At 40.8% G+C, this 17,884-nt stretch overlaps 1 protein-coding gene across 2 annotated transcripts in view; it reads right to left on the bottom strand.

The window, feature by feature from the left end:
• Positions 1–1,648: 1,648 nt before the first annotated feature.
• Positions 1,649–17,884, bottom strand: part of GLE1 (GLE1 RNA export mediator) — a 43,523-nt gene continuing 27,287 nt past the window's right edge. Inside the window, exons 10-16 of one of the 2 annotated variants that reach the window (XM_049896085.1) lie at positions 10,204–10,346; positions 9,910–10,100; positions 9,136–9,265; positions 7,613–7,717; positions 6,050–6,132; positions 5,282–5,345; positions 1,649–3,078 (exon numbers count right to left, since the gene is read on the bottom strand). In XM_049896085.1, the coding sequence (XP_049752042.1) occupies positions 3,061–3,078; positions 5,282–5,345; positions 6,050–6,132; positions 7,613–7,717; positions 9,136–9,265; positions 9,910–10,100; positions 10,204–10,346 (734 nt within the window). In that variant the 3' untranslated portion in view covers positions 1,649–3,060. Of the gene's footprint in view, positions 3,079–3,970; positions 5,022–5,281; positions 5,346–6,049; positions 6,133–7,612; positions 7,718–9,135; positions 9,266–9,909; positions 10,101–10,203; positions 10,347–17,884 lie in introns of those variants that run through there. The other variant, XM_049896083.1, reaches the window with a different exon arrangement.

The raw sequence follows: 17,884 nt of genomic DNA, 5'->3' as shown, positions 1-17,884 counted from the left end.
TAAAGCAGATAATGACCTTCTTTGTTTTCTGAGAGAAACTCATTGAAAAAAGCACACCCGCACACAACAAAAAAAGTACAGGACAGTGTAGCAGCTCTGTAATCAATTGAGTCCATGTTCTCAGTCGCATCTCTCCTGGCTCCCTGAAAAGCAGGGGCTAGGACTGAATTTGTGGGAGAAAAAAATGTGACAGTCTGCTTCCGTGAAGACTTAGAGCCTTGGGAACCCTATAGAGCAATTCTACTCTGTCCTACAGGGTTGCTGTGAGTCGGAATCGACTTGATGGCAGTGGGTTAGGACTGAATTCTAAGCTCCTTTCTAAGCTCCAGCAGTCCTCTGAAGGTTTGATATGCACCCTAAACTTAAGCATCTAGGTAGTTCCAGTATCTTTCCAAGTCTCTCTCACGCACACACACGGCAAAGGTCTTGGGCTGGCAGATGGACTGTACTTCTTCCTAGGTGACATTTTGCAGTGTCAGCGCTGACAAGAAATACCACAGATCTTTAAAATACAATGACTGCTCCTGAAAGTAGGGACCACACTAGTATAGAAGCTGATGGAAAAAAAAGATGCCTGGCAGCAGCTGGGGATATGGCCTTGCCAGGCTGGCAAAAAAGGTTAAGAGATTCATTTCTGGGGAACAAATAGTAGGTGGCAGAGCTGTCTAAAGCTGGGATCAGATGGGCGCCAGGGTAACTCCCTGGAAGCAGAGCAGTGAGCTAAGAGTAACCAACATTCATTGAGGGCTTCCTTTGCGCTAGGCACCGTGTCAGTGTTTCATATCCATCAGCTCACCTAGTTCCTCTCTAAAGGCAGCGGTTCTCAAAGTATGGCCCTAAATTGCAGCATTAGCAAGTTCTCAGGCCCACCTCAGACCCACAGAATCAGAAGCTCAGGGAGGCAGGAAGGGCAGCAATCTGTGCTGTGATTCTGATGCACACTTAGGTTTGAGAAGTACAGCTCCAGGGCAGTGACTGAACCCAGTTTACTTTTAAAACAGTGTTTCCAAAATTATTTGACTACAGAACCCTTTTCTAGGATCCTGCAGAAAAACACTCTGGGAAAAGTTACCCTAGTTGAAAATGCATCTATCTACTGTGTTCCCATAGCGTTTTGCTCAAACAGCCAAGTATTCTAAGTACTTAAATTACATTCCCCATTGAATTGAAATTCTACCCTCCATGTCACCTATTTCCCTTTAAGTAGGAAGTATTTTGCAAAGCATCTTTAGAGTCAACTTTCCATCCCTGCTATAGGTTGATAGCTTCAAGGTAATATTAGCCACCAAAAACCCATTGCTGTGGAGTCAATTCTGATTCATAGCAACCTCACAGGACTCAGCAGAACTGCCCCATAGGGTTTCCAATGCTGTAAATCTTTACGGAAGCAGACTGCTACATCTTTTTCCCATGGAGCGGCTGGTGGGTTTAAACTGCCAACCTTTCGGTTCGCAGCCAAGAGCTTACCACTGCACCCGCTAGGCTCCTTCTGTAGCCACCAGGGTCCTGCTTTCAGGGTTGTAGGTTCTAGAGCTTGATTTTGTTATCTCATCAGAACTTTTTCTGAAAAGTAAAAATCTTTTTTGGGGGGGTGGGAAGGAAAAGGAGTATCTTTTAATTTTGAAATAATTTTTAATTTACATAGAAGTTACATGAACAGTAGAAAGAATTTCCATATACCCTTCACCCAGGTTCCCCAACTGTTAACATTTGACTGTTTGCTTTGTCATTCTATGTATGTATATATGTATGCGTTTGACGTATGTTTCCCCATGAACCGTCTGAGACTATGTTACAGTTATGTCCATTTATTCCTAAGCACTTCAATGTACAGTTCCTAAGAACATTTATTTTCATAGCCTCATTACAATTATCAAAATCAGGAAATTAATGTTTACATAATACTATTATCCAATATATAGACCATATGCAAGTTTTGCATATTATCCCAAGGTTCTTCACAGCAAAAACAAACAAAAAAAATTTTTTTTTCTGGTCCAGGTTCCAACCCAGGACCATGAATTGCATTTAGTATAAACATCCTGAAGGAGTTAAAAAAAATAGTTTCTTGAAAACATAAATCTGTGTAAACTGATATAAAAAAATAAAACGGAGCCTGGTTGTAAACTAGAGGATAAGTCCCTGTATAGTGGGTGTTTTTGTAAATTAATCAGAGGTGGAGGCCCACAACTTTCATCTCCTTTCTGCAGGTCCACAGAAAATCTCACACCAGGGATTTACAAAACGGAGAAAAGAGAAGTGAATGACCAGTTCTGACAAGGTACCTCTAAGAAGTTCTGTGGCTCTGTTTTGGCTCTCCTGGCACTGAGATAAGACATCCAAACCTAATTATGTCACTGCTATCATCATTATAGAAAGCTTGAGAAGTAGGGGCAGGCTCCCAGGGCCTGGGTAGGAAATCCCCAGAAGAACAATTCAATTCTTCTTTACAAGGGATGTGCAGAATTTCTGTCCTACTGGAATTTTCAGTTCATCATCAAATTTACCTTAAGATGATACAGGACAACGATATGACAAAAATATGGGTACTCAGCCCAAGAAATGAGGTCAAGCTCAAAAGGAAGCAAGCAGACGAGTACTAGAGTTAAAAACTAAATGCCATCCTTAGTATTCTACTTTAAATGATCTGATGCTACTACCCATCAGGAGTTACATCTATCCGCTAGAAATCATTATCTGTGAGGGTGACACTGTCAGTATCAAAAAAACTGGCCTCCCCAATGCTCTCCTTTCTTGGTTTACTGTTGAGATTCATGAGGAATACCAAGCATCGAATGACACGTACAAGACTGTTAAATATGTCTAGAGAAAGGATATTCAAATATTATGAGAGGCGTTTTCTATGGAGTGGTAGAAATTCAAAGTGGAAGTGGCTTCAGAGATCATTTTGTCCAGTGATTTTTCACATTTCATTTTTAGCAGCAGAACTTGGCCCATTATGTAATCTTGCACATAAGGCAAAAATGCTACGGCAGAGAGGATCCCAGGGCTCCATTAGGGCCCCACTTAATGGCTGTGTAAAATGTGAACTGCACAACTCTAATGGGTACCACATACCTAAAAAAAAAAAAAAAAATCATAGATTTTTATAATTAATATGATAATATGCCAGCAGATGAAGTAGTATCTTGAAGGAAGGCGTGCTTTTTTCTAATTTGCACAAAGTCTCCATATGTTGACTGACAGTAGGGCTGAGCCATGACCACGCAACCCCCAGCACCCTTCTCTTCCTTAAGTCAATGCTTCCCAATCTGTTCCCTGACATGATACACACAGAAAATGATGCTATTTGTAAGGCACAAATAAAGAGAAAAAGTGGAAATGGCAACTGTCCCTGGGGGCTCCATCCACTGAAGGCCGCTTCTGGGAGCCCCATGGGCTAGGAAGCTCAGCCCTAGCACTGCTATAGAGAACAATTTGAAAACTACTGATCTAGTGATTAGTCCAATTCTTTGGTCTTACAGGTGGGGGTACTAAGGTTCAGAGGGGGTAAATGAGCTACCCAAGGCCACAAAACCTAAAAGTGAATTGAGCACAGCTCTCCTGACTCCTTCCACAGTGTTCATTCTGTTGTCTACATTACAAGACTATCACATCTCTGTTAGATAAAATAGGGTCACTTATTGCTGCGTAATTCCAAAAAAAAAGAATGACAGTTTGCCCAAGGTGAAGACAAAGAAGACAAAAAAGGAAAAAACGTATACTACTCCATACCTAGTCTTATGCACTACCATGACTCTAATAATTTACACAGCTCAAGGCACAGGAAATTGATCATATTAAACCAACTATATGTCAGCAGTGGGTTTTTGAAAGATCAAGCTTTATTACTCAGTTTTTGGCACTGTAGTCAACAATTCACAGAATGGCTAACTTCAAGTCACTCTAGAGTACCAGTGAACACCCGCCCACCCACATACCTACCCACCCACGGACCCACCCACCCAAATACATGACATTTAGCATAGAGGAAAACATCCATGGCTGCTGCCTCTGATAAAACAAACCTCATCTCTTAGCTGAATAGCCAAGCTCTGGATTTTTCAGTGGCTTTAGTCAGGCAAATTTATCACCTTTCATTACTCAAAACATGTGAAAAATGGTAATGCAGTTCTCAGTTCCTCCCTAACATCCTTATTTAACCCTGATTCATTACTTATAGATGCTCAGCTCATGTATAATGTTGAAAGCTCCAGCTCAGCCCATCTTAATGCAAACTGAAAAACAAAAAAAATGGCATCTGCCCTGGGTCATGAATCCCTAGCATCCAGGGACCAAATCCAAATTAAGAGGACAAACAGTGCCTCTTAGTTCAACATGTGTTAACAGTCCTAATCCCAGACACTCAGCCATCCCTGATGCAGTCTGGCTGTAGTCCATGTCTACATCACACTTTCCCTCTGGATTTACAAACACTTCACAAGCTGAGGAAGACAAACCAACCATAACCCAAATTTGCATGTCAAGATTTAGGCCTCAACTATTCAAGTATATTTTAAAGGGGGGATCTCATGAGTCTTTGCTCTTCCTGAGAATTCATTTGAACAGGGGTGGGGACAAGAGTGAAAGTGGTGGACTCCAGCTCAGAGTTAAATAGTTAAGGTTATCACCTATCTTCTGAAAGATACTTGAAACAAAGGATGACACTAACTTCTAAACTCCTCTCCTCTTCACAGACCTGAAAAAGGCCAATACAATTTATTCTATCATGTGAATCTCTTGAGAAGCTACCAAATTTACTAAGGGACCTCCTAGATTTTGTGACCCATGAAAATCCCCTCTCCTGGTCGCAAGTATATGAAAACATATATTGGCAGATTTCTAAATCTGACATGACTTCTCCCAAATATAGCTGTCTTCAGTTGCTTTATTATTGTCTCTTTGTAAACAGAGCAACGTAATGGTGACGACGGGCGATGGTGGAGCCGACATCAGGAGCGCCAGAAGGAAGATGTCAGAAAGCCCTTGGGGAGAGGAATCTCTTTGCGCTGCAAACATTTCTGGTCACGGAAAGATGAAAAGAGAATGATTTTTTGATTAACGCTGCTTCTAACACTTAATAGGGGAATGACATGTATGAAGAAGATGAAAGGGCAGCCCTTAGTCCAAAGCTTAAGGGAGAGTTATGGACAAAAAAAGAGGGCTCAGAAAACTAAGAGGAAGGGACTGTAATCAGAGCCTAAGGGTCTAAGACTTTTCAGACACAGGTGCATGCCAGACCAACAACAGCTTGGGACAGGTTGATCTATGGGTATCTTACCTCCAAGAACTGTTTGAGGCGTATGAAGGAACCCATCTCTCCTGAGCTTGTGATGGCTTCAATTCTATAAGGAGAAAAGAGAGACACATGAATCAGACCTACCTTTTGGAGGGGAGTTATGCACACTGCTGATCATGAGTGAAAGGGGAGATCAAATGTCTCACAGAGATGTCTTAACAACACTGTCGCACTTCCAAATGGTCCCAACCCTCTTTTTAAATAAGGTGATAAAGAAGAGAGCTCTGTTTATTTCCAAAGTCTTTGGGATCAGGTGGAGTAGGTTTTGCCAAGGCTTCTCCTGCCCCCTAACTTGAAATGTCAGTAAATTGAAAGGAAAAGAGAAGGGTACTTAGAGGCAACTGCCACACCAAAGTCAAGCGAAGTGGCTGGTAAATCAGTTTCTACAGCATATTTGTCGAGGGGTCTTGACTCTGGTTTAATTCATGACTACATAAAATCATCATTCCAGATTATTATCTGGGGGAGTTGGAGAGTCAAAAAACACCAGGCATCTTAATCCAAGACTTTCCTAATTTGTTTTTGTTTGTATAGCCAAGAATATTTAAGAAATACTATAATTAGACTTCAAAAGTATATATTTAAATATCAAAGAGGAGGAGGACAGGAGTAGGTAGATGTCATACTTAATCCAGATGTTTTTAACCTGAGTCAAAAACAGTAAGTAACAGCACCCAAGGGTATGTGATGCCTCGTTAAATGAGTTTTACCTATTGAACCCCCTTGTTGTCTACTCAACAAGTTTAATACCTGGGAAAGTAGTCTTCTTTGATGAGAAGTATCATCTTCCAAAACTGGGCCTGGTACTGCTTCATGAGGGCATTGCCACACACCTACAAGGAAAACAGGCACTGTCAGAATAGAAAATGAAAATTCACACTCATAGGAGAGACCCACAATTTGTCCTTTGCCTTTCACCTCCATATAAGAATTTCAGCCACAATGCCACTTAGCTCGCTAACCAAGGGATTTAAATGGAAAAATCCAACTCTCTCCTAAAGCACTCCGCTATGTATGGTAATACCCCCATTTAGCCAGCCTGCCAGATGGCCAGGTAGTTCAGAAAACCAGAAAATTAAAGCAAATTGATTTACCTATTTTTATTTTACTCTAATGAACAGAAACCTTTCTAAAGGTATGAATATACCTCTCAACCTTAGTAAATACAGTACACAGAATACTACTTGTGTTCTCCATGATTTAGGATCATGGTAATGTATTGCGACTTCAGGGGTATTAAGGTGACTAGGAACTATAGGCATTATAGCTAAATGGTCCCACATTTGCTATGACATGTGCCTCATGCCTTTCTTAAACATCTCGTTTCCATAGAAACCTTTACCTTCACCTTAAAATAGTAAGTCTTCCACAAGCAGACAGGACTATATAAAGCATTTGGGATGGGAAAGGTAACTGACTCGTGGGCTAATCGTATTTTCTCTCCTGGAAGTTAGGAATCAGGACAGGGAGATGCTAGCCAGTTGGATGACCACACTGAGGTTGAGAGTGATATAGTCCAGGGTGGCTGTCTTCTTCTCGTGTACACAGAAATAGAGAAAGTTGGTCTACTAAGCAAGAATGAGGCAACTTGCAAGGAGAACAGATATGAAAGGTCATGTGGCCTCAGAGAGAGACTATCTTGGTGCCTGATGACATTCTAGTTCCTGGTTTCAGGCCCACATGAGATTTAACTGAGCATCCTACCTTGATTCTGGGGTCACTTCTCCGTTGCTAAAACAAATTCAAATTCCCCTTTTTACTTGTGCTAAGATATACAGTTTTTTGTTCTCCGCAATGAGAAGACATTCACACAGAGAAGAACAGTTGAAAGAAAAAACAAAAGCTAGGTTTGCCTTACCAGGAAAAAAACCTGTTTCCATCAAGTTGATTCCAACTTACAGCGACCCTATAGGACAGAGTAGAACTGCCCACACGGTTTCCAAGGAGCAGCTGGTAGATCTGAATTGCCAGCCTTTTGGTTAGCAGCCAAGCTCTTAAACACTATGCCATCAGGGCTCCAGGTTTGTCTTAGGGTTAAGGAAAAAACGTATGACTCCATTTCTATAATGGGGTCCCAGTGGTACAGTGGTTAAAAGCTTGGCTGCTAACCAAAAGGCCGGTAGTTCAAATCCACCAACTGCTCTTTGGAAACCCTATGAGGCAGTTCTACTCTGTCCTATAAGGTCGCTATGCATCAGAATCAGCTTAAAGGCAACAGGTTTTATTTCTAAATGTTTCCCCATTCATGTCATCCAGTGGCCCAAGGCTGCTTTAACCACTGGCTTTCTCTTATGTAATAACTGCATTACATACCTCCAAGAAGTCAAAGAGTAGGGTAGCTGTCACATCTGACAGGGGTTCCATGTTTAAGATCTGTGCCAACCAGCGCCAGCCATGGTTTAAGCCATGAGGATGATTCTGGGAGGAAAGAAACTTGGTCATGATTTGATCATTTTATTCAGAGGTCTAAACTCCCAGTATCATCATCCAGCCATTACCAAGTCGACACGGACCCTAGATCATCTAACCTAAGCACCTGCCAAAGGGCAGAAACAACAAAAGCTAACTGAACTCTGTTTTTAAATGTTCAATACACTGGTTCCCACATATTCTTTTCAGGATCCCTTCAATACATACGTGTCAGTTCAGAGATTCACAGGCCAACAGTTACCCTTATATATATTTTATTTATTATTCTTGGCACCTCAGCATGGAACCTGGGCCACAACAGGTACACAATAAAAACTTCCTGGGTTCAATCAACTTAATATTCCTTTCTCTTCAGGTTTCCAAGTCCATTAACTTCTCAGTCCCTCTACCCAGCATTCCTTGAGAGAAGAACTGGGCTAGCAGGTCAAAGCCCTGAACCCCAGTCATCACTCCGTCATTAAGAGCTGTGTATCACTTCAGCTTTCTGAGCCTGTACTTGTCCATTTGAAAAGTAAAGTATACGAACTAGACGGCCTCTAAGCCCCAACTACCTCTAATACACCAGTTTCTTGCTTATTCCTCTCCTAATAAAATCTTCTTACCTTAATGATTAATGTCTTAGTCATCTAGTGCTGCTATCACAGAAATACCACAAGTGGATGGCTTTAATAACAAAGAGAAATTTATTCTCTCACAGTCTAGTAGGTAACAAGTCCAAATTCAGGGTGTCAGTTCCAGGGGATGGCTTTCTCTCTCTCTGTCAGCTCTGGAGGAAGATTCCTTGTCATTGATCTGCCCCTGGTTGAGGAGCTTCTCAGGTACAAGGACCCCAGGTCCAAAGGACGTGCTCTGCTCCCAGTGCTGCTTTCCTGGTGGGGTGAGGTCCCCAACTCTCTGCTTACCTCCTTTTCATCTCTTGAGAGATAAAAGGTGGTGCAAGCCACACCCCAGGGAAACTCCCTTTATACTGGATCAGGGACATGACCTGGTAAGGGTGTTACAATCCCACCCTAATCCTCTTTAACATAAAATTACAATCACAAAATGGAGGACAACCACAGAATACTAGGAATCATGGCCTAACCAAGTTAATACACACATTTTTGGGGGGACATAATTCAATCCCTGACAATTTCTAACAGATTCTCCTCTGGAAGACTCTGTTATGAATACAGGTCTTTACAAAAAGAATCAGCCCTTGAACAAATGACTCTGATGATCCAAAGAAGTTTCCTAATTATCAATATCAACTTCTGTAAAGAGCACCTACAAAGTAGCATTATGCTTCTCACCTTATTTAACTAGATTGCCCTCTCTGAAAGACGATAAATTTTTCCTGCTGATGGAGTACACTAATACAGATTCTGGTCCATCCTCGTTACTGATAGTAAGCCTTTTCTACCCACCTCTTGTCGGTTTCCATATGGCCACCGGAGCTGGATGATGGCGGCATAGAGACGGATCATCCCAGACATGCGTTTTAGAAAGTTGTCCTGCTGTTCTACTTTGGAATCCTTCACTTGATAGCCAAGCATCCTATGTGAAAGATAAAATTCAATGTGATACAGCCAAAGTGAGGGTAACAAACCTGAGATTACTTTTTTATGGCTAAAAGTTAACAACATATTTTTATTACTTTTAGCATTATTATTAGCACATTGTTATGTATTATTACGTTTGCAGAATACTTTGTTTACAAAGCACCCATACCCTTATCTAATTTTTCCTGCTGCCCTCAAGTCGATTCTGATTCATAGTGACCCTATAGGACAGAGTAGAACTGCCCCACAGGGTTTCCAAGGCTATAATCTTTATGGAAGCAGGTTGGCACATTTTTCGCCTGTGGAGTGGCTGGTGGGTTCAAAATGCAGACCTTTGGGTTAGCAGCTGAGTGGCTAACCACTGCACCACTAGGGCTCCTATTACCTAATTAGTACTTCCCGTAAGGCCTGTGAGGTGAACTCACGGGAGATAATGGATATCATTACCCTCATCTACAAATAAGGAAAATGATGCTCAAAGAGGTGAAATGATTTACCCATTTTTGCAAAGCTACGAAATGACAAAGCAAGGAATAAAATTTGAAGATGCACAGATCCCAGAACCAGTATTCTTTCCGATTCTATTTATATTTCATCAGTCACCCTAGGGATAGTGAGTAAGGAGAAAAACAACTCTACCTCTGATAGTCTTCCAAAGCCATTCCCTCCTTGAAAGCTGGATAAAAAGGAACTGAGTAAGGACACTTCTTATGTAGATGAGCAAGAATGAGGTCCCCCACTCTGGGGTGGAGCTCCCAGATACCAGATGCTACAACTGCGATGGGGAATGCTGCTTCATGATGAGAGGCCACTTCCTCTTCTCCTTGTTTCTGGAAACAGAGATGGGTACAATTTTAAGTCAGTATCTGAGAAAGGTTTAAATATTGTACCCCAACCTCTCCTTACCATGTCTCCAGCAACAAAGTCCCTTACCACAAATTTCTCTGCCAATTTGTATTGAACAAAGTCCAGTCCCTGTGGGTTAAGTGTGACAGACACAGAGCGTCCAGCAGACTGAACAGGTTTTCCAGAGAGCAGGCTGTGGATCTTGTCAAAGATCTCCTTCAGCTTAGAGCCTGGGTATGATAGAAACAAAGTTACAGCCACAAAAGATACAACTACAGCTCACTCTCCTTTTCATCACTGCAATAGCAAAGCACCCATATAAATCCAGCTATCCAGCCCTACAGAGGTTCAGAGCCTAAAGACAAAACATAAATGCAGAAAAATACATGACAATCAAAAATATGTTGTGGGATGCAAAAGAATATAAGTCATGATAGTATTTCAAAGGAGTTTACAACCCATTTGGGAATGAAATAATTCTGAAACAGACACAGAAAAACAAAGAGACCAATAATATAGAAACAGGCATTGTGTGTACAGATCCCAAGAGCTGCAGCTGATATTCCTATAGGAGTAATTTGCATCTCTAGGAGAAACCTCTTAAAGAATCTTCCTATCTCATAATGATTCCCCCCCGGCCCTCTTTATATCTCTCTCCATCCTCAGAGACATAGAATGAATCCTAACAGCTATATTGGTATTACAAGATCCTGTGTGTCCCATTCCCACAGTGGCCACAGTTAGATTAGGGGTAGTCAAGCTGAGGCAATCAGCCAATTGACTAAGAGTCAATTCCTAGAAGCGGCTGGCCCTGTGACACGCACACTCATGGGCAATGGTGTAGTCATCTTGCCCTTGCCATGTGGACCGAGGAACAACAGTCTATAAAATAAGGATGGAGATGTACAGAGGGAAGATGAGATGAGAGAGAAAAAGGGGCCTAAAGTTTCTAGCTCCTAAGACCTAAACCCATTCATACCATTGAGCTGTATGAAATACCCCTTTATCTTTAGGATAAATGTCCTTTTTTTTTGCATAAGTAGACCTGAATTAATTATCATCACCTGCAATCAAAGTTTTAATTAATACTGCATCTCCAGTTTCGAAACACCCTATCAAGTTCCTAAATACTTCAAGAAATGTTACAAGTCTCAGAAATATCCTCTCAAAATCACCAATTTCATTAAAAAAAAAAAGCCAACCATATTTCTTAGGAAGTAAAAAAAAGCAGGAAGGAACCAAGAACTAAGTAAAGAGACACCACAGAAACTCCAATAAGGCTAGGAATTCCAGAAACACAAAGAGACCGAAACCTTACTGGGATGTTAAAATATGCACAGTTCCATAAAAATTTATCTAACTCATATTCCTACTAAGTCACATTCTATTACTACTTTACAGAAGGTTTCAAAGGACTCCATTGGCTACATCCCTGCCTCCCAACCCCAGTCCTTCTCTCCACTCCGTTTCAGTTGGGAAAATCAGCTCCCAGCTCCATGCATGAAATGGCCTCCTACTTCCCATCTGCCACACCAGCAACACATCCTTATTTAAATTTTCCTCCAAATCTATCTGCTTGTGGACAGCCACCTGTCTTAGGGAGACAAGAAATAGGTCATTTTTTTCTCTCACTTATTCAACATTTACTAAGCACTAACTCTAGAGCATACTCTAGGTTTAACTGGACTGTAAGGTCTTAAGGGTCTTACAATATAATGGCAACAAAGGGACACATTCCAAAAATATGGAGAAAAATGAAAAACAGCAAAACTACAGACTAAGGTGATGTGGAGAATGAAACACAGGAAGCAGTCATGGAGATACTCCCAGGTTTCTAGCTAAGGTACTACTTCTAAAAAACAGGAGAAAAAGCAGGCATAAGGAAGATGGTAAGTTTATATTTTTGGACACATTAAACTTGAGGCATCTGAGAGACATCTAGGCAAAAATGTCTTTGAGGTAGCTGGAGCTAAAGAACTTTTAGCTCAGGGAAGAGCAATGAACCAGAGGTAGATTTGGGAATCATACAAACGTACAGGTAATGTTCAATGTCACGGGGTATGTAGAATTAAAAGAACGGTGGGTAAGAATGGGTCCCTAAAATTAGAGTGTGGTAACAGACTGAGGAACCCACAAAAGAGAAAGAAGACTCAGAGGGGTAGGAGGAGAACCTGGAAAGTAAAGTTGCCATGGACACCAAAGGAGTAGAGAGTTTCAAAAAGAAAGGAATAATCTAAAGTGCCAAATGGAAATGTGAGTGAGATGAGAAAATAATCAGAGGATACAAAATTAAGAGAAAAGTATTTTAGGATGTGAGTGACTCCGAACATTTAAAGGCTGAGGGAAAGGAGCCTGTAAAAGAGAGTAATTGCAATAAACAGAAGAGAGAGGTATTAAATGATGAACCAAAGTCTTGACGGAGATGGGAGAGGATAAGACGGGCAGAGGCAGAAGAGTAAGTGTGAGCAGGAAGGACACCTTAACATCTGTTGAAAGGGAGGCTAGGAAATAAAGATGATGTGAAAATTACAGCTATGTATAGGTAGGAGGGGCAGGATCTGAGGATCTCACGTTTGATTTCTTCATTTTCCTGATGAAGGAGGAGGCAAAGTTGTCTGATGTTAACCAGGGGGTAAGGATCCAGGATAGGCTTGAGGAGACTACAAAGTAAAGGTTTGAAATGACTGTCGATCTCTCCCTTTGGTGTTCCTATCAAAGGAAACTGCACTTCAAATTCCAGAAACTGATATGCGTTTATTTATTTATAACTTGCCTGTTCCAGAAAGAATTTCAGGCAGCAAAGTGATATGTATATTTTGTCATATAACTTTGAAAGGGCAGGAACTGCCAACTTTCCTATACTTTTTAGGCAACAATAAATGCAAGTTCAATGGGGGAATCGGAACCCATAATAAGCTAGAGAAGCTTGCCAGTTGTACACATTTCCCTAGCCAACTGGCAGCATGGTCTGTAATTTCGAGGCTTCCAGATCTGGAGCTCCAAAAAATAAACCTCTTGTTCTAAAGAAGGGAGGGAGGGATCACCCCCGTCTGGTTTTCACTCTCTAAATCTCACTCTCTAGAGACAAAACAAATCCTAAAGCATAAACAAGCTTCATGTTTGGAAAAGCTAATGCTGAAAGAAAAAAGCAAAGAATCTAAGTCATATCCTAGAGTCCCTTAGTTATGTCTGCAGCAATAACTTTGAACTTTAAAGTTAAGACCCATCCTAAAAGCTGCTAACATATAGCTTATAAAAAATGAATCAGGGAGGTGGAACCAAGATGGCGGAATAGACAGACGCTTCCAGTGAGCCCTCTTTACAACAAAGACCCGACAAGTGAAATGAATATATTTGTGACAAGTTGGGAGCCCTGGGCATCAAAGACAAGCTTAGAAAACAAACTGAGGGGCAGGGGGAGGAAGAGACCGTTCAGAAGTGGAGAGGAGTTACCGGACCTGAATCGTGGGGAGCCCTCAGGCACCACTCCCGGAGAGGCGGCGGAGGTGGCGGGTTGGTACTAGCGTTCAGCCGCCGTTTCCTCAGGGAGAAGCAGCCAGACACACAGCCTACTCACACCTCCGGAACCTGAGAAGAATGGCGCTCTTGGCAAAAGCTAAGTACTTGCATACATTTTACTGCGCCGTCCCATCCCCAAGCCAGCTTCAGTAGCTGAATCCCTGGGCCTGAAATAGACCCCGTTGAGCACCTAGAGCCATCCTCCTGGCCTTGGGGAAGGAAAAAATTTGCAGTTGGGGGAAAAGATAATTTGCTAGCTCCATTAACGAGGGGAGCTCAGGACAGAAGTGGCTCCTGTCCAGGCATAAACTGTCCAAGGACCTTGAGCACCTTTCCCTTCTGCATGGACCTGTGTGGACCTATTTCGGGAGAATAGGCCCTTGTTGGCAAACTCCAACCATATGGAGAGGTGGGTGTTTGACGTGTGACATTGCTTTGCTTATTAAACAAGGTCCTCACCTACCCACATCAGGGACCTAAGGACTGGTACCTCCACTCAGGTCACCAAGCCACCCATGACAGGGGTCCAAAGATAACTGGTACCTCCCAGTCCTTACAACCAAAAATTTTGGGTGCCCATGGTCCGTCTGCAGAACCCACCCACCAGCACGCTCTAGGGAACAGGGATGTGTTTTCCTCAGAGAAACTCGGGGGTCAGCTCTCAGCTCCCTGCCTTGTTCAGAGCATGACCCCCTGCTGCAATCAGATACCCGTATATACGCCAATCACCCCTACCCCTCTAAGACTGTAGAAAAGAGCCTGTACCACACACTTGATATCAGCTACCTGGAAACCTGAGCTGAATTCATACAAGAAAACTGAATGGACTCCTAAACTGATATACCTGGTAACAGCTGTAGCCAGCTGGGGACTGGATACCAGAGCTCCAAAGGTGAAAATAATCAAGCTGGCTCACTCAAGTAACCCATGGGGTATACCAAAATAAAACAATGCAAGCAGCTACGACATAGTAAGCAAGCATAAGCTAATACAATAACTTATAAGATGCCTTGGAGACAACAGTCAATGTCAAGTCACATAAAGAAACAGACCATCATCACCTCAACAGGCTCTCAAAACAAAGAATCCAGGGATCTTCTAGATGAAAGTGCATTCCTGGAATTACCAGATGCAGAATACAAAAGTTTTATACACAGAACCCTTCAAGACACCAGGAAGGAAATGAGGCAATACGCAGAAGAAGCCAAGGAACACACAGATAACACAACTGAAGAACTCAAAAAGATTATTCAGGAACATAATGAAAAGTTTAATAACCTGGAAAAATCCATAGACAGACAACAATCAGAAATTCAGAAGATTAACAATAAAATTACAGAATTAGACAACTCAATAGAAAGTCAGAGGCGCAGAATTGAGCAAGTAGGAGCCAGAATTTCTGTACTCGAAGATAAATCACTTGGCACTAATACACCTGAAGAAAAATCAGATAAAAGAATTTAATAAAATGAAGAAGCCTTAAGAATCATGTGGGACTCTATCAAGAGAAATAATCTACGAGTGATGGGAGTACCAGAACAGGGAGTGATAACAGAAAATACAGAGAAAACTGTTGAAGATTTGTTGGCAGAAAACTTCCCCAATATTGTGAAAGATGAGAAGATATCTATCCAAGATGCCCACTGAACTCCACATAAGGCAGATCTAAAAAGAAAGTCACCAAAGCATATTATAATCAAACTTGCCAAAACCAAAGATAAAGAGAGAATTACAAGAGCACCGAGGGATAAACGAAAAGTCACCTACAAAGGAGAGCCAATAAGAATAAGCTCAGACTACTCAGCAGAAACCATGCAGGCAAGAAGACAATGGGATGACACATTTCAAAAACTGAAGGAAAAAAATTGCCTGCCAAGAATCATATATACAGCAAAACTGTCTCTTAAATATGAAGGTGAAATTAAGACATTTCCAGATAAACGCAAGTTTAGGGAATTCGTAAAAACCAAACCAAAACGACAAGAAATACTAAAGGGAGTTCTTTGGTTAGAAAATCAATAATATCACATATCAACCCAAGACTAGAACACTGGGCAGAGCACCCAGAACTCAACCCAGACAGGGATATACAAAAAAAACAAAGCAAGATTACGGAAAAAAAAAAAAAAAAAAAAAAGCTCAAAACAGGGTAACAGCAATGTTATTATATAAAAGAAGACAACATTAAAATAATAAAGAGGGACTAAGAAATGTAATCATACACCTTCCATACGGAGAAGAAGACACGGTGATACAAAGAAATAAAAGTTAGTTTTAAATTTAGAAAAATAGGGGTAAATAATAAGGTAACCACAAAGGAGACACACTATCCTACTCATCAAAATAAAATACAAGGGAAAAATACAGACTCAGCAGAAACAAAATCAACAACAACAAATATGAGGAAAGGACAATATATAATCTACTCAGCACATAAAATTAAGTGGGAAAAAGAAACTGTCAACAACATACAAAAAAAAAAAATCAAAATGATAGCACTAAATTCATACCTATCCATAAGTACCCTGAATGTCAATGGACTAAATGCACCAATAAAGAGACAGAGAGTGGCAGAATGGATTAAAAAACAAAATCCGTCTATATGCTGCCTACAAGAGACACACCTTAGAGACACAAAAAAACTAAAACTCAAAGGATGGAAAAAATATATCAAGCAAACAACAATCAAAAAAGAGAAGAAGTGGCAATATTAATTTCTGACATAATAGACTTTAAAGTTAAATCCATCATAAAGGATAAGGAAGGACACTATATAATGATTAAAGGGACAATACACCAAGAAGATATAACTATATTAAATATTTATGCACCCAATGACAGGGCTGCAAGATACATAAAACAAACTCTATCAGCATTGAAAAGTGAGATAGACAGCTCCACAGTAATAGCAGGAGACTTCAACACACCATTTTCGGTGAAGGACAGGACATTCAGAAAGAAGCTCAATAAAAATACGGAAGATCTAAATGCCACAATCAACCAACTTGACCTAGTAGACATACACAGAACACTCCACCCAACAGCAACCAAGTATACTTTCTTTTCTAGGGCACATAGAACATTCTCTAGACTGGACCACATATTAGGTCATAAAGCAAGCCTTAGCAGAATCCAAACCACTGAAATATTACAAAGCATTTTCTCTGACCGTAAGGCCATAAAAGTGGAAATCAATAACAGGAAAAGCAGGGAAAAGAAATCAAACACTTGGAAATTGAACAATACCCTACTCAAAAAAGACTGGATTATAGAAGACATTAAGGATGGAATAAAGAAATTCAGAGAATGCAATGAGAATGAAAACACTTCCTATCAGAACCTTTGGGACACAGCAAAAGCGGTGCTCAGAGGCCAACTGATATCAATAAACACACACAACCAAAACGAAGAAAGGGCCAAAATCAAAGAATTATCCCTATAACTTGAACAAATAGAAAGAGAGCAACAAAAGAAACCCACAGGCACCAGAAGAAAACAAATAATAAAACTTAGAGCTGAACTAGATGAAATAGAAAACAGAAAAACAATTGAAAGAATTAACAAGATCAAAAGCTGGTTTTCTGAAAAAAAAGTAACAAAATTGATAAACCACTGGCCAAACTGACAAAAGAAAAACAGGAGAGGAAGCAAATAACCCAAATAAGAAATGAGATGGGCGATATTACAACAGACCCAACTGAAATTAAAAGAATCGTATCAGGTTACTATGAAAAACTGTACTCAAACAAATTTGAAAATCTAGAAGAAATAGATGGATTCCTAGAAACACACTACCTACCTAAACTAACACAAACAGAGGTAGAACAACTAAATAGACCCGTAACAAAAGAAGAGATTGAAAAGGTAATCAAAAAACTCCCAGCAAAAAAAAAGCCCTGGTCCGGACGGCTTCACTGCAGAGTTCTACCAAACTTTCAGAGAAGAGTTAACGCCACTACTACTAAAGGTATTTCAGAGCATAGAAAAGGACGGAATACTAGCAAACTCATTCTATGAAGCCACCATATCCCTGATACCAAAACCAGGTAAAGACACCACAAGAAAAGAAAATTATAGACCTATATCCCTCAGGAACGTAGATACAAAAATCCTCAACAAAATTCTAGCCAATAGAATTCAACAACATATCAGAAAAATTATTCACCATGGCCAAGTGGGATTCATACCAGGTATGCAGGGATGGTTCAACATTAGAAAAACAATTAATGTAATCTGCCACATAAATAAA

The sequence above is a fragment of the Elephas maximus genome, chromosome 9 (assembly GCF_024166365.1).
Source record: "Elephas maximus indicus isolate mEleMax1 chromosome 9, mEleMax1 primary haplotype, whole genome shotgun sequence".
Lineage (NCBI taxonomy): Eukaryota > Metazoa > Chordata > Mammalia > Proboscidea > Elephantidae > Elephas > Elephas maximus.
This window is presented reverse-complemented; position numbering and strand designations above follow the sequence as displayed.